Source organism: Plecotus auritus (genome assembly GCF_963455305.1).
Source record: "Plecotus auritus genome assembly, chromosome: 1".
Classification (NCBI taxonomy): domain Eukaryota; kingdom Metazoa; phylum Chordata; class Mammalia; order Chiroptera; family Vespertilionidae; genus Plecotus; species Plecotus auritus.
This window is the reverse complement of record NC_137770.1, coordinates 248,312,143-248,337,186: the sequence shown is the minus strand read 5'-3', so window position 1 is coordinate 248,337,186 and position 25,044 is coordinate 248,312,143. Positions and strand designations below refer to the sequence as shown.

The 25,044-nt window shown below is 52.3% G+C and overlaps 1 protein-coding gene across 1 annotated transcript; it reads right to left on the bottom strand.

Moving 5' to 3' along the window:
• Nucleotides 1-419: 419 nt before the first annotated feature.
• LOC308246067 (transmembrane emp24 domain-containing protein 11) lies at nucleotides 420-24,379 on the bottom strand (the record flags this gene model as incomplete). The annotated part of the gene is made up of 6 exons (XM_080663990.1): nucleotides 24,028-24,379; nucleotides 22,513-23,807; nucleotides 9,437-9,537; nucleotides 2,735-2,860; nucleotides 1,898-2,044; nucleotides 420-569 (listed from the first exon to the last, which is right to left on the bottom strand). Exons 2-6 carry the CDS (start codon nucleotides 22,760-22,762, stop codon nucleotides 420-422), a joined length of 774 nt encoding a protein of 257 aa, XP_080520116.1. The 5' UTR covers nucleotides 22,763-23,807; nucleotides 24,028-24,379.
• Nucleotides 24,380-25,044: the final 665 nt, after the last annotated feature.

Below are 25,044 nucleotides of genomic sequence, written 5' to 3'. Positions count from 1 at the left end.
GCAGTGGGTGCAAGTGCCGGGCAGGACCACGGCACATGGGAGCAAAGAATTTTCAATAACCACCAGAGGCTCGCCGGATGACAGCGACCAGGGCCCCACCTTGGTCTGGTGCCCCTGTTCACCTGCTGCACCATCCCGCTGCGGCTGACGCCTGTCATGTTCCATGTGCGCCCCCTGGTGGTCAGTGCACGTCATAGCGATTGGTTGTTCGGTGGTTCAGTTGTTCTGCTGTTCGGTCTATTTGCATATTAGGATTGTGTGTGTGTGTGTGTGTGTGTGTGTGTGTGTGTGTATATATATATGACATTGAAAAAATGTTACGTAAGGATCTGCTGTAATACACACTTATGAATGTATTTTGATTTATTAACTCAAATGTTATGCAAATCAGCAGGTAGTTATCTGTCTTTATTCGCATTTTAAACAAGCTTCTTGGCTATAAAGAAGTCTTTAAGGTACTTCATTTGGAAAATTCCAACTGAGATAAAGATTAATGTTTGTGCAAAAGCCCACCATAAAACATTGCTATTTGTGTCTTCACTGGTCATTCGAAAATTTTCTTCACGGTCCTATACAGAAGAGAAATAGGCAGGTTTAGTTTCTTTTTCTTTCTTTTCTTTTCTTTTTTTCTTTTCTTTTTTTTGTTTTTGTTGTTAATCCTCACCCAAGGATATTTCCATTCATCTTTTTTAGAGAGAGTGGAAGGGAGGGAGGAGGTGGAGAGAGAGAGAGGGTGGGGGATTGAACCTGCAACCCAGAAATATGTCCTTGACTGGGAATTGAACCCACAACCCTTTGGTGCGGGGGCTGAAGCTTTAACCACTTAACACACCGACCAGGGCAGTTCTTAAAGGACTTACTGCATGCGTTTGCGGGGAAGGTGCTGTATGCATTCAAAGTATTTGATATACAATAAAACACACACACACAAATACAAACAAACAAGTAAAAAACAAAGTATTTGATGTTTCTCAATTGGAATCTTATACCAAAGTGTCATCTCTGATTTTCTAAGCCAGGTGTGGTGTTAGCAAAGACAAGGATTAAGAATCACCCTTTTAAGACATTTTTGTATTTTGGTGTAAAATATCAGGTATTTGGTCTATTACTTCATACATCTGTCTCTATTAAGCAAAGTGGACGTTACCCAATAGTTGTAGATTTTCATGGTTTGAATGCTTACTTTACTCTAAGCTGGACTCTGTGGCAGGCACACCTGCCCTCATCCTATTTTCCAGATGAGGAAACAGGCCTAGCGATGACCCAAGGTTAGTGATTGGTGGAGCATATTTGAGCCCACGTCTGACCAGAGTCCACTGAGTGCAGTGACCCAGAAAACATGCTGTCACAGGAACAGAACTGCGACTTAGGAAGTGGGCACACTTAGCCTCTTCAGACCCGTGGGTTGTATTCGGAAGCACTTATTCATCCATTCTGTAAACCAGGCATCCTCAAACTACGGCCCGCGGGCCACATGCGGCCCGCCGAGGACATGTATCCGGCCCGCCGGGTGCCGCTGCCTGTCCTGCTTAGCAGCCGACGCGTCCCGGGCCCGCAGTGCGCATAGGAATTTGTTCATAGTTTTTTTAAAAAAACTATAGTCCAGCCCTCCAACAATCTGAGGGACAGTGAACTGGCCCCCTGTTTAAAAAGTTTGAGGACCCCTGCTGTAAGCTCATACCCCAAAGGTGGATGGGCCGCAGCCTCCAGTCCTCGAGGAGCCTGCTGTCCAGGGGACAGAACTGCCCTTCCCCCACACCCCGCGTGTCCACGCAGTGTGGCTCAGAGGGGGAGACCAAGGAGCAGACAGTTTATTCTTTCCTCGGTTCAGGGACTTGGTCTGCGGAATTGTGTTCCTGGCAGGAAGAGATAAAATGAGCTGAACAGGCAAACTGACCCTTTGATAGTTTTGTTCTTTGACTATTTGCTCAATTTGCTCAATTAGATGTTCAAGCTTGAAGCTAACTTCATTAACTTTGTCCTTGGCTTGAGCAATGGCGGCACTGAGGTCATGTTCTCCAACGTGGATGTCTAAATGGATCCGCTGTGCAAACAGAATGAAGAAGCGCATTTTTAAAATAGCTCCCCTTTCTCCTGCTCTCTCTCTTCATGTCCTCAGTTCCTCTCCTTCCTTTTCCCCCTCGTTCTCCACCTCCCCTTCCCCTCACTGCCGCTCTGCCCCCTGTTTTACTCAGCAGTCCCCTTTGTAATAATAATGCACTGAATGCTCACCTACTGACCTGAGGGACGCACACCCTCCTGGACATCAAATTTACTATCAGGCAAATGCGTTTGGTGCTGAGAATCTGATTACTCCCAGCAAAGTTTCTTTACACACAACTGAGCTTCTGATGCTAAAGTACACATTCTCCTCGTTCGTTCTCAGCACATTTAGGAAATAGCCAATCACCATCTACCGTGAAGAGTTTTATTTATTGGAATTCCATTATTAATTCACCCTCAGCCCTCACTTGTTTTCAAGCCTGAATAATCACAGTCCCTTTAACCTCCCCTCACAGTTCTTAATTTTCAAGCCCTTTAATCAACTTCGTGGCGCTCCTTTGAACCCCGTCCAAGCTTTCCAGCTCCCTCCGTGGTTGCTGCACTGAGATCTGGGCGCAGGACTTTAATAAGTTTCTAGCCGGCCCGGGTGTCATGGCTCTGCATACTGATGTCATGCCTGAATAGTGCTGACACTGTGCTCAGCAGCAGCGACGTGGGGGCGGGTACTTACCAGCTTACTCCCTCCAAACGACACAAGCCTCGTGGAATTAGATTCTAAGCAAATGATGTGTTCGCCAGGTGAATGTGAAGTAAAATAGAATGTTCCTTGTGGGCCATATAACTTGGACAATAATACCTAGGATGGAGGATTTCCATAGTGTAAGTTTATTATTCTCTAGTTGCCATTCTTAAAAATAAATAATCTCTGTATATCTAGTAAAAAAAAGTATGCAATTCCCAAAGGAGAAATCAAACATGAAAAATGTTCAGACTTCCTAAAAATAAAAGAAGTACCATCCACAGTAGGATATCCCTTGTTTGTTACCAGGTTGGCAACAATTTACAAGTGCCCAAGGACGTATTGAGAAATACTATCTCCCAACACTGTTTTGGGAATTGAGCAACCATACTGGAGAGCACTTTGGCACTATATATTGATTATTAAAATGTGTGTAACCAATGACCCAGCAGTTCTACCTACAGAAGTTTACATGTAGATAAAGTTATATATAAAAGGATATCCAGTGTGATGTTATTCATAGTAGCAATATTACATTAAAAAATTTTTAAAATCTTCATCTGAGGATATTTTCATTAGTTTTAGAGAGAGAGGAAGGGAGAGAGAGAAACATTGATGTGGGAGAGAAATATCGATCAGTTGCCACCTGTACGTGCCCCAACGGGATAGAATCTGTAACCCAGGTATGTGCCCTGACTGGGAATCAAATCTGCAACCGTGTGTGTGTGTGTGTGTGTGTGTGTGTGTGATGCTGTGATGCTGCTCAACCAACTGAGCCATCTGGCCAGGCCAAAATTGCAATTTTGAAATAATTTTAACACCTTTCAGTGAAGGTGGTTGATTAAATTCAGGCAAAGCCGAATAACGAAACATGTGGCATTAAAAGAGAATCTGTACATATAAAGAGTTAATACACCAATTTGTCCGTTACGGTGTTCCAGTCACGACCAGGCTGGGCTTGACAGGGGACCTCAGGCCACACCCCCTGCCCTGGCACCAGGCCAGGGGACCTGAGGCTGTGCTCCCTGCCCACCAGGGTTTGACAGGGGACCTGAGACTGCGCCCCCCCCCAACCCAGCGCCAGGCCAGGGGACCTGAGGCTGCGCCCCCCGCCCAGCAGGGTTTGACAGGGGACCTGAGACTGCGCTCCCCCGACCCAGCACCGGGCTAGGGGACCTGAGGCTGCACCCCCGCCCAGCACTGGGCTGGGGGTCCTGAGGCTGTGACCCCTGCCTGGAGGGGCTTGACAGGGGTGGGGCCAGCCAGGTCTGGGTCTCACCCAATGGGGGTAGGGCCGGCGGGTCTGGTTCTCCTGCATTTTCGAAGTGTGTGCGGGTGGTGGGCAGGGACTTGACTGTAGGTCCCGTGGCGCGTCCCAGACTTTGACAGGAGGGAGATTTTATATACACTTTACTAATTTTCTTTCATCTCTGACATTTCTATTATAGAGAAAGGGCAAATAGCAATATTAAAATATTTCTTCTAATTAATTCCCTTTTAATGTGCATGGATTTTGTGCACCGGGCCACTAGTACAGTGGTCGCCATATTGCGGCTCGCTAGCCACATGCGGCTTGCGAGCCGCGGTTTGCCGCTCTGTTGTCTAATGAGTTTGCCGACCACTAGGATAGGGGCTTAATCACAATGAACAACAACAGCCTGTAATTATTGGAATGGAGAGTCTAGGTCAGTGGTTGGCAAACTTATTAGTCAACAGAGTGGCAAACCGCGGCTCATGAGCCACACGTGGCTCGCGAGCTGCAGTTTGCCTACCACTGCACTAGTATATATTACTAGAGGCCCAGTGCATGAAATTCGTGCATGAATAGGGTCCCTAGATCTGGCCGGCAATCAGGGCTGATCGGGGCCTTCCTTCCCCTGACTGCCGGCTGCTGGCTGGGTCCTTCATTCCACACCGCCCCCTGGTGGTCAGCGTATGTCATAGCGAGTGGTCGAGTTCCCGGTCAGTAGAACTCCCGAGGGGACAATTTGCATGTTAGCCTTTTATTATATAGGATATCCATTTCTGTATAGAAGGTGTCCATCATATCCCCTGGTAGAGCAGTCTGTATAGGATCCTCTTTTTGTAAAAAAAGCATCATTTGTAAAAGAACATATACACATATATGTTTCTGTGTGCTTACAAGAGAATTGTAAAGAACACACACCAAATTGTTAGGTGGTTATATTTGTTGGGGAACTTTGGTTTATTTATATATTGTTTGGGATTTTAAAACAGGTATAGGACTTCTAGTCTGGCATATAAGGAGCTTAGACGTTGTTGTTTTGTCCTAACAAGGAGTCACAAGCTGAACAGAAGGAAATCACTTCTTAGATCTGTCAGAGAATTGAGGTCACAGGGCCACTGCTGCCTCCAAATTAGAGAGAAGAACAAGCAAATACAAAGAATACAATTTACCAGAGAAGAACCTCTGTGGGAACCAGTACTGGGTTCCCTTTACCCACTATGTCATGTGCAGCTTACAACAATTACAAGGCACATTAAAAGGCAAGAAGACACAGTTGGAAGAGACAGAGCCAGCATCAGAATCAGATTCAGACATGCTGGGACATTGGAATGATCAGAACCGGAATTTAGAAAAACTATGACTAATATGCTAAGGGCTCTAATGAAAAAAGTGGACACTGTGCTAGAACAGATGGCAATGTAAGCAGAGAGGTGGAACTCCGAAGAAGGAATCAAAAAGAAACTCCAGAGGTAAAAATGCTGCAGCAGAAGCGAAGAATGCCTCTGACGGGCTCCTTGGTAGACTGGACACAGTTGAGGAAAGAGCCTCTGAGCTTGAGGATAGGTCAACAGGAGCTTCCAAAACTGAAAGGCAAAGAGAAAAAAGAGGGACAGACTATCCAGGAACCATGGGACAACACACACATGATGGGAACCCCCGAGGGAGAAGAAAGAGAGGACCAGAAGAAATACTCAGAGCATCCATGACTGAGGACTTCCTCCAAGTTCATGTCGTATGCCAAGCCACAGAGCCAGGAAGCTCATAGAACACCAAGCAGGATAAAGGCCCAAGCATCTTAGTTGAAACTGCAGATATTAAAGGTGCAATCATGAAAGAAACCAGAGGGGGAAACCCTTAGCAACCACCAAGTAAGTAGAGAGGGGAGTGGAACAGTGTTGAGAGAGAGAGAGAGAGAGAGAGAGAGAGAGAGAGAGAACTGTGCCAACATAGAATTCTGTATCCTGCAAAATTCTCCTTCAAAAGTGAAGGAGAAACAAAGATTTTCTCAAACAAAAATCGAGGGAATTTGTCACTGGTAGACCTGCCAGGCAAGAGATGTTAAAGAAGTTCTTCGGAGAAGAGGAAAACAATACAGGTCAGAAACTTGGATTTACATAAAGAACAGAAGAGCATTAGAGGAGGAGTAAGTGAAAGTAAACTTTAACATTTAATTTTTCTTTCCTGCTCTAACACCTAACAGTCTGTTCACAATGACAGCAGTAATGACTATAGTTTACGCATCAGTGAAATGAATGGCAGCAGTGATGCAAAGGAAGGAAGACTTAGGGATACCGAGTGCTTGCAAGGCACTTCATGTACTTGTGAAGTGATAGGATGTTGTTTGAAAGTGGCCTCGGACTAGTTGCAAATATATATTGCAAACACTAGGGCAACCACTAAAAAAAATGTTTACAAAAAAGTATAACTGATGATTCTCTCTCATCATTGATGTTTCTGTTGCTCCCTCTCCCTTTCTCTCTGAAATCGATAAAAATATATGAAGCCTGGCTGATGTGACTCAGCGGTTGAACATTGACCTATGAACCAGGAGGTCACGGTTCGATTCCCAGTTAGGGCACATGCACGGGTTGTGAGCTCAATCCCCAGTACGGGGTGTGCAAGAGGCAGCCGATCGATGATTCTCTCTCATCGTTGATGTTTCTGTCTCTTTCTCCCTCTCCCATATCAATAAAAAATATTTTTAAGAAAAAATTTTTAAAAAAGAAACATCAATGAGAGAAGCTGCCTCCTGCACACCCCCACTGGGGATCAAGCCCCCAATCCTAGAATGTGCCCTGACTGGGAATCAAACCGGTGACCCCTGCATCGGACAACGCTCAATCCACTACACCACACCAGCCAGGCTTGATTGGGAAATTTTATTAAATAAGACGGCATTCAAAGGTCTGATTTGGCTCAGTGGATAGAGCGTCGGCCTGCGAATTGAAAGGTCCCAGGTTCGATTCCGGTCAAGGGCATGTATCTTGGCTGTGGGCACATCCCCAGTAGGAGGTGTGCAGGAGGCAACTGATCAATGTTTCTCTCTCATTGATGTTTCTAACTCTCTATCCCTCTCCCTTCCTCTCTGTAAAAAATCAATAAAAATATATCTTAAAAAAAAAAGGATTTCTGATTTTAAATGAAGAACAGAGAACTCTTCTCTGAAAAGCATTCTGGCTGCTGGTTATCGCATTCGGTGTCTGAGCGTTAGTTTTGTGTCTGCTTCAAGCTCTGCATAGTCTACTTCCAGGGCACAGTCAGCTCAGCACACACGCTGAATGCCTGCTGATTGGTGATGGGAAAAGACACACATACATGAGTTTAACTCTCCCTGTTGCCACTTGCTGATGGTGAGCTCTTGTCTGTCATGTAACCTCTCAGAACAACAGGTTTTCTTCTACAACATGGAATAGGAATATTGGACATGGAATAGTGGGAAATGGAGCACAGAAGACATGTTTGTGTGGCACATATGCATTGTTGATATGTTCTGCCTGCTTGCGCATGTTATTCTATTGGGCTGTCGGTCACATGCATGAATGGACACAACTTAGAGGACCCCAAACCCCAGTGTCCTTGTGGGGGTGCCGATAGGTATCTTGAATGGGGATCTGATCTTGTACGAAATGCTGAAACTAGAGCCATTTCTTTTTTAAAAAATATTATTTTTTATTGATTTCAGAGAGGAAGGGAGAGGGAAAGAGAGATAGAGACATCCATGATGAATGAGAATCATGGATCGGCTGCCTCCTGCATGCCCCACACTGGGGATCAAGCCCGCATCCCGGGCATGTGCCCTTGACCGGAATTGAACCTGGGACCTTTCAGTCTGCAGGCCGGCGTTCTATCCACTGAGCCAAACCAGCTAGGGTGTTGCCATTTCTTATCATATTCCAAATGGAAGGGCCTTCCTGAAAATAAGGCCTGAGGGTGAGAGTTTTGTCTCTCCTAGGCCAAGCAGAGGGCCGGGCATATAGTAGGCCCATGTTAAGATGTGTTGGGTGTTTGCAGAATGAACAGAAACGCATCTCCTCTCTTAGGCAATTGTGTTTTTGAAGAACAGACCTCCTCTGTCTTAAAAACAGTAAACAGATTTTCCTGTGACAGTTCTAAGCCCAACTAGGATTTGGGTTCTGGTTTTAATAACCCTTGGAGACAGTTCCAGATTGCTCATGAGGGACTCCTGGGAAAGAGCAAGAGACCTGGGCTCTGGTGACCCCGGACAAGGCCACGGGAGGTGGGGTGCGGGGAGGACAGGGGACTGGACCTGTTAGGAGGGAGGTGCCGAGTGCGCCAAGAGAAGAACGCTAAACAGGCAAGAACCAAGTGTCCAGGCGTCCAGTTGGAATGGAGTCTCCAGCGACCGCTCCAGCCTCCACATGAGCAGGGGTGTCACATGTCTGCCTTACGCTCAGGCCCAGGCACCCCCTAGTTTTCACGAGAAGAGGAGCGTTGTCCTGCCTACACCAAGCACCTCTCCGCGCAGGGGAGGTGCCTGTTCTACCAGGCGGGGCTCCACCACCTCCTGCTCCCCAGGAGCCAGCGCGGGACGACGGCAATCAGGTGGCAGTAGTGGCTGCAGCTGTGTTGGAGGTGCTGGCCGGGCAGGTCAGAGCACCTTGAGCTGGCCGGTCAGGGATGGACGTCGTTATATCCATCGTGCAGACGCAAAGTGGAGGGTCACACAGGCAAGTGTCCTGCTCGGGACTCAGCTGAGAGGCAGTCTACACTGTACCTTGGCTCTGATTCCAACACCCATGTCTGTTCCCCTTGATCAAGAGGCCTCTCCTTGCCAAAACCGGTTTGGCTCAGTGGAAGAGCGTCAGCCTGCGGACTGAAAGGTCCCAGGTTCGATTCCGGTCAAGGGCATGTACCGTGGTTGCGGGCACATCCCCAGTAGGGGGTGTGCAAGAGGCAGCTGATCGATGTTTCTCTCTCATCGATGTTTCTGACTCTCTATCCCTCTCCCTTCCTCTCTGTAAAAAATCAATAAAATATATTAAAAAAAAGAGGCCTCTCCTGCTCCTTTGCTAACACCCAGAGAGACCAGACCGACCCAGAGGCTGCCGAGGACTAGGGAGCCCTGCCAGGACCCGAGGGAGGTGTCCTGCCTGGCCCTCACGGGAAGGGTGTGTATGAGGCACCAGCAGAGCAGATGAAGCCTGGCCCCTGCAGAAGCATTGGGACGCCTTGACCCCGTGGGTGCCCTCTGCCCAGCAAACGCAGCAAAACTCCCCGTTTTTAAACTCTCTCTGTGCGGGCATCGGCTAGACGGGGCTCATGATAGCAGGCCCCTTCCGTGTCTCCGTGCAGGGCCTGACTGAGTGTTAAAAAGTGAAGATGCTGGTTAATGAGTGCTCACGTGGAGACTTTAAACATTCCTGGGATACATGCATTTTAGGGACTGAAACAGGTTAGTGACAAAATGTAAAAGAGTGTTTTACCTCCTCGCTGTAAGTTGTGACAGTCACGAAGAGCCCCAGGCCAGGCGCAGATTCGAGGAAGTCCTGTCTGGCCACGTCCCATTGCTGTAGCTTGAAAGAGCCTGTTTCCGAGTATAAGACACGCCAGGTTACAGAGGAGCTGGAAGGCATGGCTACCGAGATTACCACTACACGCGCCTGTGCTCTTGAGCCGTTTGCACCCTGAGTGGGTCACGTGGCAGAGGCGGAAAACTGGGATATGTAGGAAGGTTTGAGCGCTTGGTCCCCCGTCTCTTGTCTACGGTGGCTTCGCCGCCCTGAGCCTGAGTTTCTATGCGGCGAGGCGGGGACAGTTCTAGTCCTCTGGGGTCTCAGCCGTGGGGCTGCGGGGGAAGATAGCCCATGAAGCTTTCCGCCGGAGCATAACTTGGCATGGGTCATGCAGGGCCTCCTCCAGCACCTCCTCAGTGGTTCCGCCTCAGTGTCTCCCCCGACCCCCCAGCTTACCCTGAACACTCCCAGCGTAATTCCTTCTTCAAGCTTAGGTGTGTGCATGCCAGATGCTTTTGTCTCCAAAGGCTCCTACTAAAACGTGGATTGCTGAAGGGCCCCCCACCTTCTCCCTTTAGGACCCGATAAGCATCACGCGGCTCAGCTTTCTCCTCAGAGCCTTCAGAGGTGCGATGAGAAGGAAGAACTGGCTCACACTGGTTGGAAAAGATCTAACAGCACCTTAGGTACGCCAGGCGCTGTGTGAGCATTTAACATTCACTACCGCATGCATTCTCAGAGCGCGCTCTTAGGGAAGTATTTGTATCCATTCATTCATTCACCCAGCTGTGTGACAAGTATGTAACGGGTGGGAGCCCTGCCCCAGGAGCTGAGGACCGAAGTGAACGGAACGGACAATGTCTTTGTCCCGGGAGCTTTCCTACGGGCCGTCAGGCCACGAGCAGGCAGATACCTAGTGTCGGGAGTGCCGGTGCCGACAGGAGCAGGTAGCAGTAGGCGTGCTAGGGGACTCGAGTACTCTGTGGGGAGTCGGGGGGCTTGCTGACATTGAGCACAGGCCTGAGGAATAGGGGGGTAGAAATGCACAATTTCATACTATTTACACTTAGAAATGTAATATGAAAGTTATATTTCTATCACACTCAGTGCTAATTATGTGCCAAGCACCTTTCTAAGGAATTCACACATATAATCTGAATTTTAATGACATTATATAGTTAGATACTATTTTTCATTGATTTTTAGAAAGCGAGAAGAAGGGAGAGAGAACGAAACATCGATTTGTTGTCCACTTATTTACGCCTTCATTGGTTGACTCTTGTATGTGCCCTGGCCAGGGATAGAACTCAAAACGTGGTGTATCAGGATGATGCTCTACCAACTGAGCCACCCGCCAGGGCTGCTAGGGACTGTTCTTATGATGATTCTATAAATGTTGAAACCAAAGACCAGGAAAAGCCATTTGCCAGAGGTCACATACCTAGCACGTGGCAGACTCGGGGTTCAGACCCAGGCAGCGTGTGCCTTTTCCCTCAGCACCACATGGTGCTGTCCCCCCGGAAAGGGCCTTCTGTGCGGCAGCTCGTGCAGAGGTCCTGGGCCAGGAGCATGCTCGCTGTTTGAGGAACAGCAGAGTGGCTGGAGTGAGGTTAGCAGGGAGAGAATGCTTAGCAGGGAGATGGGTTGATGGGAGAGCCGGGGCCAGACCAGGGAGGGCCTACAGGTCCGTTGTAAGGATTTGGGGAAGCAGTTGGTTGGAGGAGTGAAATGCTGTGGTTTTCATTTTGAAATTTTATTGTGTGGAGCAAAGGATGAAGAAGGATCAGGAGTGGAAGCTGGAGGCTGTCATAACCCAGGTGGTGTGGACCAGGTGCTAGTGTGGAGGCTGCACAAAATGCTGGAGTCTGTATTACCATCCCTGTTTTTCAAGCTGGGAACTCAGTCTCAGAGAGAGAGTCACAGCCCAGAGCCACCCAGGAATAAGTTGCAGAGGCAGAATCACCACCGAAGTCACCTGCTTCGAAAGCCCAGGATGTCTCCAGTGCACACGGCCTTGCTGGGAGGCAAGAGGACAGCCCTGACAGGGACCTGAGACGGGAGCCCTTCCCTCACGCAACTGTAGGGGGCAGCTTTGGACAGTGGGGGGCCCTGAGGGACACCGAGAGAGCGTTTCCTGGGACGGAGGCTGCAGCCTGCACCCTGAGTAACTGACCTTCGGTATCGTTTGCATAGACCTGCCCTCTTCCCTTTAGCAGTCTGCTAACTGTATACTCTGTCGTTTTTAGAATGGTCCACCTTAAGGTCTTTTGAAAAGTATCATAGGCCGAAACTGGTTTGGCTCAGTGGATAGAGCGTCGGCCTGCGGACTGAAGGGTCCCGGGTTCGATTCCGGTCAAGGGCATGTACCTTGGTTGCGGGCACATCCCCAGTGGGAGGTGTGCAGGAGGCAGCTGATTGATGTTTCTCTCTCATCGATGTTTCTAGCTCTCTATCCCTCTCCCTTCCTCTCTGTAAATAATCAATAAAATATATTATAAAAAAAAAAGTATCATAGATGGTTCTGGAAAAGATGGAGCAAGTCTATTCCACCCTCTTCCTCCTGCGAATGACAACTGAGCACTGGGCAGTGGTCAGGAAACTCTGGAAGATGGAAAAACAAGCTCACTGGCTAAGGACCTCATGACTCAGCACGACTCAGCAGTGCGTCCAGTTTGTTTTCCCCACACCTACACGTCCTCACCTGGGAGCTAGAGCAAAATGCAGCTGCAGACCAAATTAGAGAGGGGGGAAGGAAGTGAGAAAACCCACTCCCCATACGTGTCTCTAGTCAAAGGATCTGGAACAGGTGATCCTGCAGGATGGAGCCCCTCCACGTCTACCTGCCCTGCTCCGGAGGGAAGAAATTGCTCTCCTCCCCCTGGACCCTTCGATGTTGAGGTAGGTGGGGCCTGTCGAGATGCCCGCCCTGCACTAGAGGACAGGAAAGAGGCAGCACCCCACGTCAGCCCCGGAGCGCTGAGGGAGGGTCGCGGAGAGGAGGGAGCTGGAGAAAGGGCCTTGAAGACCGCGCCCGACGTCCTGCACACGCCTCTGAGCAGCCTGTGCTGTAGCCAACGAGGCTCCGCGTGGCCGAAGCTCGGAGAACCCGCCTGTGGAGTGGAATGCTGCCCGGTTTCAGGTTGGCCGACGTGTAGCACAGCAGGGTAGACCACAACAGTCGTGCAACGTCTCGGAAAACTAAACTAGCATCAGGGTGTGTTCTGAATCGGAATGGGTTGGCTGCCTACCGAAACGGTAATTAGATGGAATTCAGAATCATACATGGTACTCAAACTGTCCAGGATACATGACATTACAGGATTGCTCTCCATACCGAGAACCGGGAAAGTCTCAACTTGAATGAGAAAAGGTGGTTAGCAGACACCAACATCAGAATGACATCAATGCTGGAATTATCTGACAAGAATAAACAGCCGTCATAAAAATGCATCAACTAGAAGTTGGAACACCCTTTAAATAATGGAAAAATAGGAATTCTCAGCAAGAGACTAGAAGGTATAACAAGAAAAAGTGGACACAGAATAGGAAAAATACAATATTTGACATTGAAAACTTACCGAATAGACTCACTGAAAGATTGTAGACAACAGAAAAAAGAGTCAGTGATCTTGAAATTAGATCAATAGAAATAATGAAATCTATTCAATGAAAAGAAAACGAACGGGGGAACGAGCCTCCTGAACCAGCGGAACAAGGTCCCAGGGGAGAGAAGTGCAGCCGCGCCTCGGAGATGCTGCAGGTCCGTCCAGACCACGCCCGTAAAGGCCACGTGGCAACACAGCGAGCCATGTGACCTCTCTGGTGTCCTAGCCCAGTGGTCGGCAAACTCATTCGTCCACAGAGCCAAATACCAACAGCACAACGATTGATGTTTCTTTGGAGAGCCCAATTTTTTAAACTTCTTCTAACGCCACTTCTTCAAAATAGACTCTCCCAGGCCGTGGTATTTTGTGGAAGAGCCACACTCAAGGGGCCAAAGAGCCGCGCGTGGCTCACGAGCCGCAGTTTGCCGACCACTGTCCTAGTGCATGGGGAAGCGTGTGCGCACTGTACTGTGGTCCAAGTGTGTAACAGCGCATATCTAAAAACATGCATACCTAATTAAAAATACTTCTGTGCTAAAAATGCCGACATCATCTGAGCCTCCAGCGGGTGACAGTCTTTTTGCTGGTCTTACCTTCAGTTTGTAAAAAATGCAACATCTCAAAGCACAGTAAGGAAGTTGGGGGAAATGATGGCTGAAAACCCCAAACCTGTCGAAAGGAAAAGCCCACAGATTGAAGAGGCTGCGTGAACGCTGGGCTTCACTGAATAAAAGGACACAGCCACGCGGCGGGAGGCTTCCCCACGCGAGGCCACCTGGGAGCCTCTGTGCGTGTTTCCGGACGTCCTGCGCGCACTTCTGAGCAGCCTGTGCTGTAGCCAGCCGGGATCAGCGTGTCTTAGTCCCAGGCTGTGCCCTTCCCACAGCCCACGCACCTGAGATGGTTCCCTGGCCTCCCGTGGGGACAGTATCTTTCCACCACCAAGTGCTCACCCGTGCCCCCCCCTCTCTGCCTGCCTCTGGGTGGGGTGCCCCTGCTCTGCCAGTGGCTGCCCTCCCCTCCCCCGGGACTTGGCTCTTGTCACGCTCCCACACTTGCCCACTCCGGGTCCTGTCACTGTGCCCGCTCCTCTGCCGCCGTCCCGTGTCTGCACGCTGAGGTTCTGGGGCACAGGCACACGCTGTGTCCCCTTCCGTGGGCTGCTGGGGCCTGGCAGTAAGCCCAGGGCAGCGTTTGGCTCCAGGGTGGAAGCTTGGTAAGGATTTGTGGGGTGGGTAGAAATGCCCCCCCCCCCAGTACATGTTCAATAAAGAGTTTTGAATGAATGTCAGTGGCCCATTGTTAAAACGCCAGTGTACTTGGCACACTGCCTGAGTAATTAGAACAAGTGAGGTGGTTTCTGTTTGCTTTCACCATAATCACCCAGTCCCAAAACCCCCACTGGGCCCCTGGGTGGGAGGGGAGCTGGAGGGAGATGTCATGTCCCTCAGTTACCACCAGATGGCAGGAGAGAAGCATGCTGGGAGAGCAGGCCTTAGTGTGGGTGGAGCGGCCCCGGGGACAGAGCACAGGGACGGGGCAGGGACAGCTGCCTCGCAGCGGCAGGGGCTTCTGGCTAGAAATGAGACCATGGGCAGAGCACAGAACTGTGTGCCTCAGGCCCCCCACCTTGTAAGACCAAGATAACGGAGGCAAGTGTCTTAGGGTTTGAAGAGTGATTCGAGCCCTGGCCTGGTGGCTGAGTTGGTTAGAGTGTCGTCCCAGGATGCCAAGGCTGTGGGTTTGATACCTGGCCAGGGCATGTACAAGAACCAACCGATGAATGCATAGATAAGCGGAACAACAAATTGATGTTCCTCTCCCTCTCCCCCACCTTCCTCTCTCTCTGAAATCAATAAATAACCATTTTTAAATGATTTAAAATTTGTCAGCTGCTTAACACAGAACTTGGCACATTGTAGGCTCTATGCACGCCTTGCTACATGATTCCGGGCAGTACCGTGGGCTTTTAACGGGCAGTGTTTCTGTGAGCTCCCTGTAAAGCTGGTCCAACCGTCCCCACTGCCACGGAGCAGGAGGCTCAGGCCCCAGGGCCTAAGCGACTCCTCTGCAAACACGCGGCAGCAAAAGGCTGAGCGAATGACAAGGTCCCGGAATCGAGGGCCTTGCGCTCTCACCACAAAGTACGTTCACCCAATGGGTACACAGCTAGCGGGCCAGCCTCACTGCCAGGCACCCTTCCTCTGGGCGTCCCTTCAGTGGACACGGGCTGAGAGCTGGGCGCGTGCAGACCAGTTACCCCAAGCACACAGGTGCCTCTCCTGGTCTCCCCGAGCGCAGTGCACGCACTGTTCAGGCTCCCATCCCTGTCCTGTGACCTGATGTGCTTGTCCCTGACCCCAGTCCTTGAGGCTGGAGCCATGGGCACTTGACTTAGTATCAGAAAAATAAAATGCATCCATTGTAGGGATTTTAGGAAGTAAAAAATCCCCTCTAGGAGTTTGCTGTATTCATTATGATCCTTCCAGACCTTTTCCCCTGTAAGTACAAATGATATATTTTATAAAAAATAAGATGATGCTTAAAAAAAAAAAGAAAATATTTAGGGGAAAAAAAAATAAGATGATACTGCCCAGCCAGTGTGGCTCAGTGGTTGAGCGTCGACCTATGCACCAGGAGGTCATGGTTGGATTCCCAGTCAGGGCACATGCCCGGGTTGCTGGCTCGGTCCCCAATAGGGGGTGTGCAGGAGGCAGCCGATCGATGGTTCTCTCTCATCGCTGATGTTTCTATCTGTCCTTTTCCTTCCTCTCTGAAATCAATAAAAATGTATTTTAAAAAGAGGAGATGAGACTGCACCTACTCTTTGTAACTTGGTTTTTCCACCCTGTTTTGTGACCGTCTTTCTATTCCTTAAATGTTCTTCTAGCGCCTAAACTGCGGGCTGTCAGAGCGGAAGGAAGATCGAGAGCTGAGTGCAGAGTTTTGCAGACAGGAATCGGGCGTCTGGTTTGGTGTTTGACACATGAGTAAAAGAATGAAGGGGTGGGGTCAAAGGCCCAGGGGTCTGGTTGACCCCTGGTAAGACCTGGGCATGGAAAGCAGTTGCTCTTGAGTAGCTATGAACACAGAGTGGTCCCTTCTAGAATGCTCCAGGCTCCCCAGGGACCCTTTCTGAGATAGCACGTAGCGGGAGGGCAGGCAGGTGCTGTGTGGCTGAGGGGGAGTGAATACCCACGTCACGCGTCACACACGCGCCATGAGTGGATAGCTAGCCAGTTCACCCTGGTCAAAACATGGCCAGCATCCCAAACTACCTGCCACTCACCCCCTCCCCGAATGCAACCACCACCCGACTTGTAAAGACAGGCTGTTTCTGTCTGACTGACCCTTGTAAAAGTACGTGCACGCGTGTGTCGGCACCGAAGCGACCGTGTTTGTGAGGCCCGTGTGCTGCCCAGTGCTTCGCTCTGCATGGGTGACTGCCTTGTTTCCCGGCATCACGGGGAGCCGCCACGAAGCTTCTCGTGCGTGTGAGTGCGTGCATGCGTTTCCGCTGGGAACGTGCCGTTTGCCTGGGCCACGGGTGTGCCTGTGTGAACTCCCGTGGAGGCCGGGCAGTGCAAGGCCAGGGCCGGAGCCCGCGAGGGCTGCCCGCACGCTTGCTGTTCTCTCTCCCGTTTGCATCCGCGGGATGTGCCCCTCCCTGGCTTTGCTCTGTGTTCCCCTGAAGACGAAGGAAGCGGAGCCCCTTTCCATCGGCTTTCCGGGTGCTTGGTCTCCCCTCTCGTGGGGCATCTGCCTGTCTCCGCCCCATTTTCTGTCCCAGCCACACGGACAGCCCCCCGTGCTGGGGTGCCTCCTCACGTTCATTCTCAGGTACTCGTCACGTTTTCGCTGAGGACGATGAGAGCACCTGCCGTGACGCGTGCTGGCCCGGCCCTGCTGGACACTGTGTGTGCCCCACGCCACACGCTTCACAGTGACCTGTGCCCTGCCCCGGCCGGAAGTCAACGGTGAGGGGACAACGTCCAGCTCCTTAGCCTGGAGGTGGGCCAAACTCGGTGAGTATCTCATCTGACTGTTCTTTTTCTTTTTCATTTTCATTCTTTTCCTTTTTTCTATTTTTTAATGTTTTAAAAAATCATGGAAATGTATATAACAAAGCTGAACGTTCTAACCGTTTTAAGTGTGCTGTTCCGGTGCGTTAAGTGCCCTCACATTGTGTGCAGCCACCACCATCCTTTCCAGGACTTTTCCACTCCCCATTTCCACGCCTCCCACCCCTCCCCAGCTCCTGGCGAGCGAGCTCGTGCTTTTCGCTGTTTGAATTGGCCGCTGCAGGGCCCTCACGTAAGTGAAATCAGACAGTCGTTGTCCTTTGTGCCTGCCTTGTTTTACGGAGTGTGACGTCCTCAAGATTCGTCCACGTGGTAGCAGGTGTCGGAATGCCTTCCTTTTTATGGCTGAATAACGTTGCATCGCGTTCTGTTATCCGTTCATCTGCCGACGGACACTGGGCTGCTTCCCCTCTTGGCCGTTGCGAATGCTGCTGCTGTGACCTTGGGTGTGCAGGTTCTGGAGCCCCTGCTTTCAGCTCCTGTGGGCGCCTACTCAGAGCAGAAGTGCTGGGTCGTGTCTGCATTGGCACCTTATGTTCCTGAGCCCGGCTCAGTCTGAGTCTGGGCTTCACCTGAAACCTCACCTCTCCTGGCTTCTCTCCCTGGCTCCTGGGAGCGCCTTCATCCATCACTTGTACTTGAATCCTTGTCTCAAGGTCGCTCCAGAGAGCACCCAACCTCAGACACCGAGGTGTGGAGTGGGCTTCTGCGAGACACGGGTGGGAGTGATGAATGATAACCGTCATTTAATTTTTCCTGCTCCCTAATGAGTTTTGCTCTAAAGAAAAAGCACACAGCCCCCCTGGTATATGGCTGAGTGCAAGAGTCCTATCTGGGACCTTGGAAAGGGAGCAACCAGGAGCAAACGCATTGGTTCAGAATTCTAATTATTTTATTTTTATTTTTAAAAAATGTACTTTTATTGATTTCAGAGAGGAAGGGAGAGGAAGAGAGAGAGAGAGAAAGAAACATTAATGATGAGAGAGAATCATTGATCGGCTGCCTCCTGCACACCCCACTCTGGGGACCGAGCCTCAAACCCGGACACGTTCCCCAACTGGGAATCAAACTGTGACCTCCTGATTCATAGGTCGATGCTCAACCCCTGGGCCACACCAGCCAAGCTAATTATTTTCTTTTTCATGATCACTGTGCTCCGTGGCACCTCTCCATTGCTCTCAGTGCCTGCCTTTTATAAGGGACTAACAGCCTTGTTTAAAAAAAAAAAAAAAAGTGCAAGGACCAGCAAGTGGTTTTAAAACTCATCCAGCTGGCAGCCGGAACCTACACCGCGGCCCCTCCAGAAGTCCCTCCCCGCTCCTCCTCTCTCCCTTTTCATTCAAGACCGTCTGGAATGTGTTCTCAGAGCATTGCGAAGAGAGCTAAGCGAGGCTCTGTCTATACAAACGCAGAACGCGTTTGACTTTGAAGCTTCTAAGCACATTCCCAGGCAACTGCGTCTGACCCCAGCGCCCTGGACCGCGCGGCCCTCAGGTTCCGTCGTCACCCTCTCAGCTGCCAGGAGGGGAATGCCCGCGTCTTCTCTGCTTCTCAGGAATTTCCTTCCTTTGGGGGCGGGACATGAGCCAGGTTGCAGCCGCACCTGCTTCTGTGGTAGCTTAGGGCGCACACTGGAGGCAGGTGACACGGTTGGAGCCAGAGTCCAAGGGGGTGGGAACCGACGTTGACAAACACCTGCGGCTGGTCCCCTCCGTGCCGGGTGTCCTCCCGGGCAGGTGGGCTTCCATTTACAGATAAGGCAGAGCTCAGACTCACCGGCTATTGGGCAACAAAGGCAGCTGCAAAGCACGCCTCGCCTCCTTGACTCCCAGGTCGGGTCTCTGTTCCCCTGTGGCTCCGAGCTGCCTCCATGGGGAGGCGGGCCGAGCTCACGTTCCCGGCCGTCTATTCAGTCCCAGGGAGCAAAACCCACTCAGGGAGGTGTGGGTGCCTGGCCCCGAGGGCTCTCTGGCGCTCCCGACAGGTGCACTTCAGTGGGCACGGCCGGCCCTCAGAGGTGTGAAGAGAGACGCGAGCAGCTGGCTGTGCTCTCCCTGGTCTCAGGGCCCCACGGGTGCCCAGCTGGCTGTGCTCTCCCTGGTCTGAGGGCCCCACGGGTGCCCAGCTGGCTGTGCTCTCCCTGGTCTCAGGGCCCCACGGGTGCCCAGCTGCCTGTGCTCTCCCTGGTCTCAGGGCCCCACGGGTGCCCAGCTGCCTGTGCTCTCCCTGGTCTCAGGGCCCCACGGGTGCCCAGCTGCCTGTGCTCTCCCCGGTCTGAGGGCCCCACGGGTGCCCAGCTGGCTGTGCTCTCCCTGGTCTCAGGGCCCCACGGGTGCCCAGCTGGCTGTGCTCTCCCCGCTCTCAGGGCCCCATGGTGCCCAGCTGCCTGTGCTCTCCCGGTCTCAGGGCCCCATGGTGCCCAGCTGCCTGTGCTCTCCCCGCTCTCAGGGCCCCATGGTGCCCAGCTGGCTGTGCTCTCCCCGCTCTCAGGGCCCCATGGTGCCCAGCTGCCTGTGCTCTCCCGGTCTCAGGGCCCCATGGTGCCCAGCTGCCTGTGCTCTCCCGGTCTCAGGGCCCCATGGTGCCCAGCTGCCTGTGCTCTCCCTGGTCTCAGGGCCCCACGGTTGCCCAGCTGGCTGTGCTCTCCCCGCTCTCAGGGCCCCGTGGTGCCCAGCTGGCTGTGATCTCCCCGCTCTCAGGGCCCCATGGTGCCCAGCTGGCTGTGCTCTCCCCGCTCTCAGGGCCCCATGGTGCCCAGCTGGCTGTGCTCTCCTGGTCTCAGGGCCCCACGGGTGCCTGGGAAAATGTTGAGTCCGTCTGTCCCTTTAGTGGCGATCTGAAGATCAAACGTAAGTGTGTTCTGGATCCGCTTTCCTTAACCAAGTATGTTCATGGCTGAGTGTGCACCAAGTGGAGGTCGTGGGCTTCACAGGCGGCGAAGGTTTTGTGACGGGTCAGTGAGCTGTGGGGGGAGCGGGAGCCACTTCCTGGCGCTGGCAGCTCAGGCGCCGAGCTCCTGGCCCACAGCATCAGGAGCGGGTCCACACGGCGAGCAGGTGAACGCGGCCGGGTCCTCGCTGAAGACACACGGGCTTGCAACTCACAGTGGACACAGCATACAGCAACCAGGAAACAAAGCCTCTTCATAAAAGGGTTTAAAGAAACGTGTAAGAACTGTCTCTGGAGGGAGGTATGCTCTATGTCACCGGGCCCGTGTCAGTGATGGGCTGCTGATGAGAGGCCTGCCTGAGCTAAAGGAACGTAAGTAATCACACAAGTGTGTGCTCAGAGGCCTTTAACAGGGGTGCCCAAGAGTCACGCGGAAGCACGTCCAGGCATCCTTCTGTCGCTCGACCCCGCGTCCCTTACCTCTCGGGAGACTGGTTTTCTGCACGTCCACTTCACACCCACTTTCCTTCGTTCACATTTCCATGTCTTTCCTCTCCTTTCCTCTCATTCCTTCCCTGTGTGAAAAGTGTTACATTTGGAAACACTGTGTCGTTGTTTTGTTTTTAAACCCAGGGGATTTGTGTCTTTTCCTTGGAGCGCTGTCCATTTTCACGCAGCGCAGTGTCAAACGGAGCTCGGCTTCAGCCGACGTTCTTGCTGTTTGTGTTCCGTTTGTCCTGTTGACCCCTGCTTTCCTGCCTTTTTCTGTTGTTCTACACTAGCGTATTGTACCTTCTGGGACTTTAGGACCACGTTCTCTGTTAAAGGAAAATGTAAGCAGGTGACCTGACACGTTTCCAAGTTGTCCCTGTGGTTACAGTAGACTTTGGAAGCTGACTAAATAATTGCACAGGGTGCTGGCTCCAGAGGGGACAGCGGGGAGAGCGGAGACGGAGGCTTGAGCAGGCAGGGGAGAAGGGGCAGCTGGAGGCAGGGAGGACCAGGAAGGGGTGGACCCAATGTCCGTGGGGGACAAGGACTAAGGCCCCTGATTGGGGCGGAGGGGCTGGCCAGACCGAGATCTGCTCCTGGCAGTGCAGAACACCACTGGCCTCCTGCCTCAGACCCTCCCGTGGGTCCGGGGATGCCCGGGCTCCCTGCCAGCCAGTGTGCCCTGGGCCAAGTCCACCCAGCTCGTGGGCCTCAGGCAGTGGGCGAAGGGGAGGTAGGCTGCTCCTGTTTCTCCTACGGCTCCGCCACCCCTTCACACGCAGGCTGAGAGGCTCACAGGTTCCTGGGAAAGCGACCACCCACCACTGATGTCGTCCCCGGGAGCGGGGCATCCCTGAGGGGAAGAGTTGGGGTCAGGGAAGTGTGTGGCTGAGTCCTGTGAGCCTTACGGTATTGATTCGGGCATCGTCACAGCCAGAATAAACGGTTGTCACTGTTACCGTATGCCGTTTACCAGTGAAGCAGAGAGGTTCCATCGCTTGCCCAGGGCACACAGTTACTGGGCGGCAGAGCGGGACCTGAACCTGAACCTGGCGGTGCTCCACAGTGCCAGCACAGCCCGTGTCCACCGTGCCGCGGCCGCCGCGGGGCTCTGCCACCAGGGCTTCTGTGTCTGCTTTGCAGGCGCTCCTCCCCGAGGCCCGTCCCACACCGCAGTCTCTTCCTCTGCCCTGGCGCGGTGCGTGTTGGGCTTTTGCAGGATGGATGTTGGTCTTTGCAATAGAACCCCCCGGTGTGGAGGCCAAGAACGCAGGCGGACCGGACGCCATGCACTTGGGCTGAGCTGCACATACGCACGCATGACCAGCCCGACAGGGAGTGACCGGGTTCACACCTGCTCCTTTTTCTCTTTTTTGCATGAAGATCAGGGCATTTGATGTTGAATGTTGAACACACTGGATTTTCTATGCCACCCTGAGGCCCTGCCACGTGCTTCCCTCTCAGCAGGCCAGGGAAGCCTCGCCGTGCGGGGCGTACTGGGTGGGGATGGGCGCGAGCAGACGTCCCGAGACGGTGGCCGGCTTCGTGGGCAGTTGGCTCGGGCAGCAGCGTCAGTCAGGCCCCTCACCGCCCCACCCTGTGGGACATGGGCGTTCAGAGGACATGTCACATCTGCTGTTTTGTCTGTTTTACTGGAGCCGTCTAGAGCCCTCGCGTGTCTTTGGAGAATTCAGCCACACTTAGCAGAATCGATAGCATCAGAATCTTTTACTGAAGGACACGTGACAACAGGAAAACAAATCAAGCTTGCGTTCTGTGGTGTTGCCTCTGGGCTTCCTGTTTACGAACTATGCTGGCCACTCTCAAACTGTTTCATGTTGGTTTTGCATGACTTGATAAACTGTCTCAAGAGGAAACCACACGGCATGACGCTCACTGCTCACCACGCATACATCAGGGGCGGGCGCGCGACCACAGCATGGCGCCCGAGCTCAGCGTTCAGAGCACCTCCACCTACCTGTGATCAGCGTGTCGCTGGGAATGTCTTCTATGATGCACTTCTCCTCCCGTTCCCCGGCGTGGAAATAGAAAGCGGTGGAAAGTGGGAAACAGAAACTTAAAAGAAATGCCAGCGCTCGCATTTCGGCTGCTTCAGCCACTCCCGGTGGTACTTGCTGTGAAACGGATCGATTGCGAGTGCTGCTGCTGAGGGAGTGTTTGTGTTTCCCCCGACACGTCTGTGCATTGATTTCCGTGAGAAGTGACATGTGCTCGCTACCCTCGGGCAGGTGATCGCGGCAAGGCCAGAGAACGAGACATCTGTGCCGGGCCCTTCCCAGCCCTATGGCATCAGCCTGCCGGCCGACCTGTTGTCTTAGGATTTCAGAGTTCTAACGGCATGAAGGACGATGTGGGCCTGGGGACCAAAGTGCCACGCCCAGCGGCTGCCCGGTGACCAGGCCCGCATGGCCGTTTCTGGTGGTCGCCGCTGCTGGGCAGGAGGTGGGGAGCAGGAGGTGAAGACTGTCCTGGGGTGCGGAGCTGAGCGGAGGGGTCCAGAGGAGGGAAACGGGTGGAATGTGCCAGAGGAACAGCCAGCTGCTGAGGCGAGACGTGCTGCGCTCAGAGGCCTTGCCCTGGACAAGACTCTCCGAGTCTCTTTCCTTATTTTAAAGAAAAGTGTTCAAATCACCCGTGCGATCCATTAGGTCCTTTCCGTTCTGGCATCCAATGTATTTCTCGAGCTTTAAATTGTTTAATTCTTTTTTTCTTTTAATTTAAATTAATTTTTTTATCCTTATATACTTACAGACCCTCACAAAGTTGCAGGAAGAGTACAGAGAGGTCCCATGTACCCATCGCCCAGCCCCACCCAGTGGCGACATTTCGCATAACCGCATCATGGAACCGAACTGGACGGTGATTGCGCTGTCTTTTTGAGCATCTTTAGAAAAAGGCCTTTGTCTACTAGATCTGCCATTAGATCTTTTTCATGGGCAACTTTGTTGACTTATTCTTTTCCTTTGAATGGGCCATACTTTCCTATTTCTCTGTAACCCGTGATAATTTGTTGGTCACGGGCTAGTTGGATGGAATATCGTGGTAACTCTGGAAATCCCATCCTCCCCCTTCCCAGGGTGCTGTTCTGTTACTGCTGTTCATGTGTTGTAGGTTGTCTCTGTCAAGGCCACCGGAGGAATGGCCCTGAGGTCTCCTCAGGTCTCTCCTGAAACGTCCCCCGGCATGCCCAGTCACTCTCTAGTTTCCCTGTGTGCGCAGTTCTTTTAAATACCTTCTCCTCCGTGTTTGGCTCTGAAAGGGGAAAAAGTGAAAAATTAAGGGGGCGGCGACAGAAAAGAATGCCAGCTCTTTAAATCTGCGAGCCACTTCCACTGGAGAGGGCAGGGCTTGTGACAACGTTCCCCCCCCCACCCCCCCCCCACCCCCCTGCCCCGTCTGCATCGCTGTGATCAGAAGCACCAGTCACCAGTCAGCTCACAGGCCCCTGGACGACAGGGCCCTGTTTGCCCACCTTGGTTCCTGCAGGCTGCACGTAGGCTGCTCCAGCAGCAGGTACACAGCCGCCTGACCCTGGCTGGAGTCGGGGACGGGTGGCTGCTACTGTGCTAAGAGCTGAAGTTGAGCAAAATTAACCACAATTTACCGTCCAAGTCTTCCCCTGGGCGTAGCTGGCCGTCCGCAGACTCCAGCGCTCCAGGACAGTTGCATCAGACAGATTCTGGTGGCGGTCCAGGTGGCCCCGCGCCTCCTGCTCCTCCCCCGTCTGCCCCTGGTCCTGGGTTCCTTTGATACGAGGAAGACACCGGGTAAAGGGTGTCTGTTCCCAGGGCTGTCTCCGCGTTGAGCTTTTCCGGGGCAGAGAGGGTGCTTTTGTGCCGAAGCTCCTCCTCCAGGAGCTCCTTCCCTGGCAGCTGCCTGGTGTGAAGCTCCGTTTTTCTTCATCTGAAAGCGGTGTTGCCGTCACCGCTCCGGGCTGACAGTTCCTCTCAGCGTGCGGACGGCAGTGTTGGCTGCCTCTGACTCCTTGGCTGCCGTTGGAAAATGCTGTCGCTCCAACGGGGGCGCCTTCTTGGTGACCTGCCCCTGCTCTGGGCCTTTGAAGGTCGTCTCTCGTTTGGGGGGGAGGGCAGTTTCATGTCACGTGCACGGGCGTGGCGGCTTTTCTCTGTCCTGTTTGGGATCCGTTACGCTTTCTTGTCCTAAAGATACCTTTTTTTTTTAAAAAAAAATATTGTTTAAGGTATTACAAATAATAGTACATATGTCTCTTTTTTCCCCCACTGACCTCCCCCCGGCCTCACTCCCCCCGGCACTTGCCCTCGTCCCCCCCGCGCCCAGTGTCTTGGGTCTGTTGGTTGTGCTTACATGCATGCACACAAGTCCTTCGGTTGATCTCTTACCCCCCACCCGTCCCCTGCCTTCCCGCTGTAGTCTGACGGTCTGTTCGATCCTTTTTTTGCCTCTGTCTATTTTTGTCCAACAGTTTGTAATGTTCTTTATTATCCATAAATGAGTGAGATCATGTGGT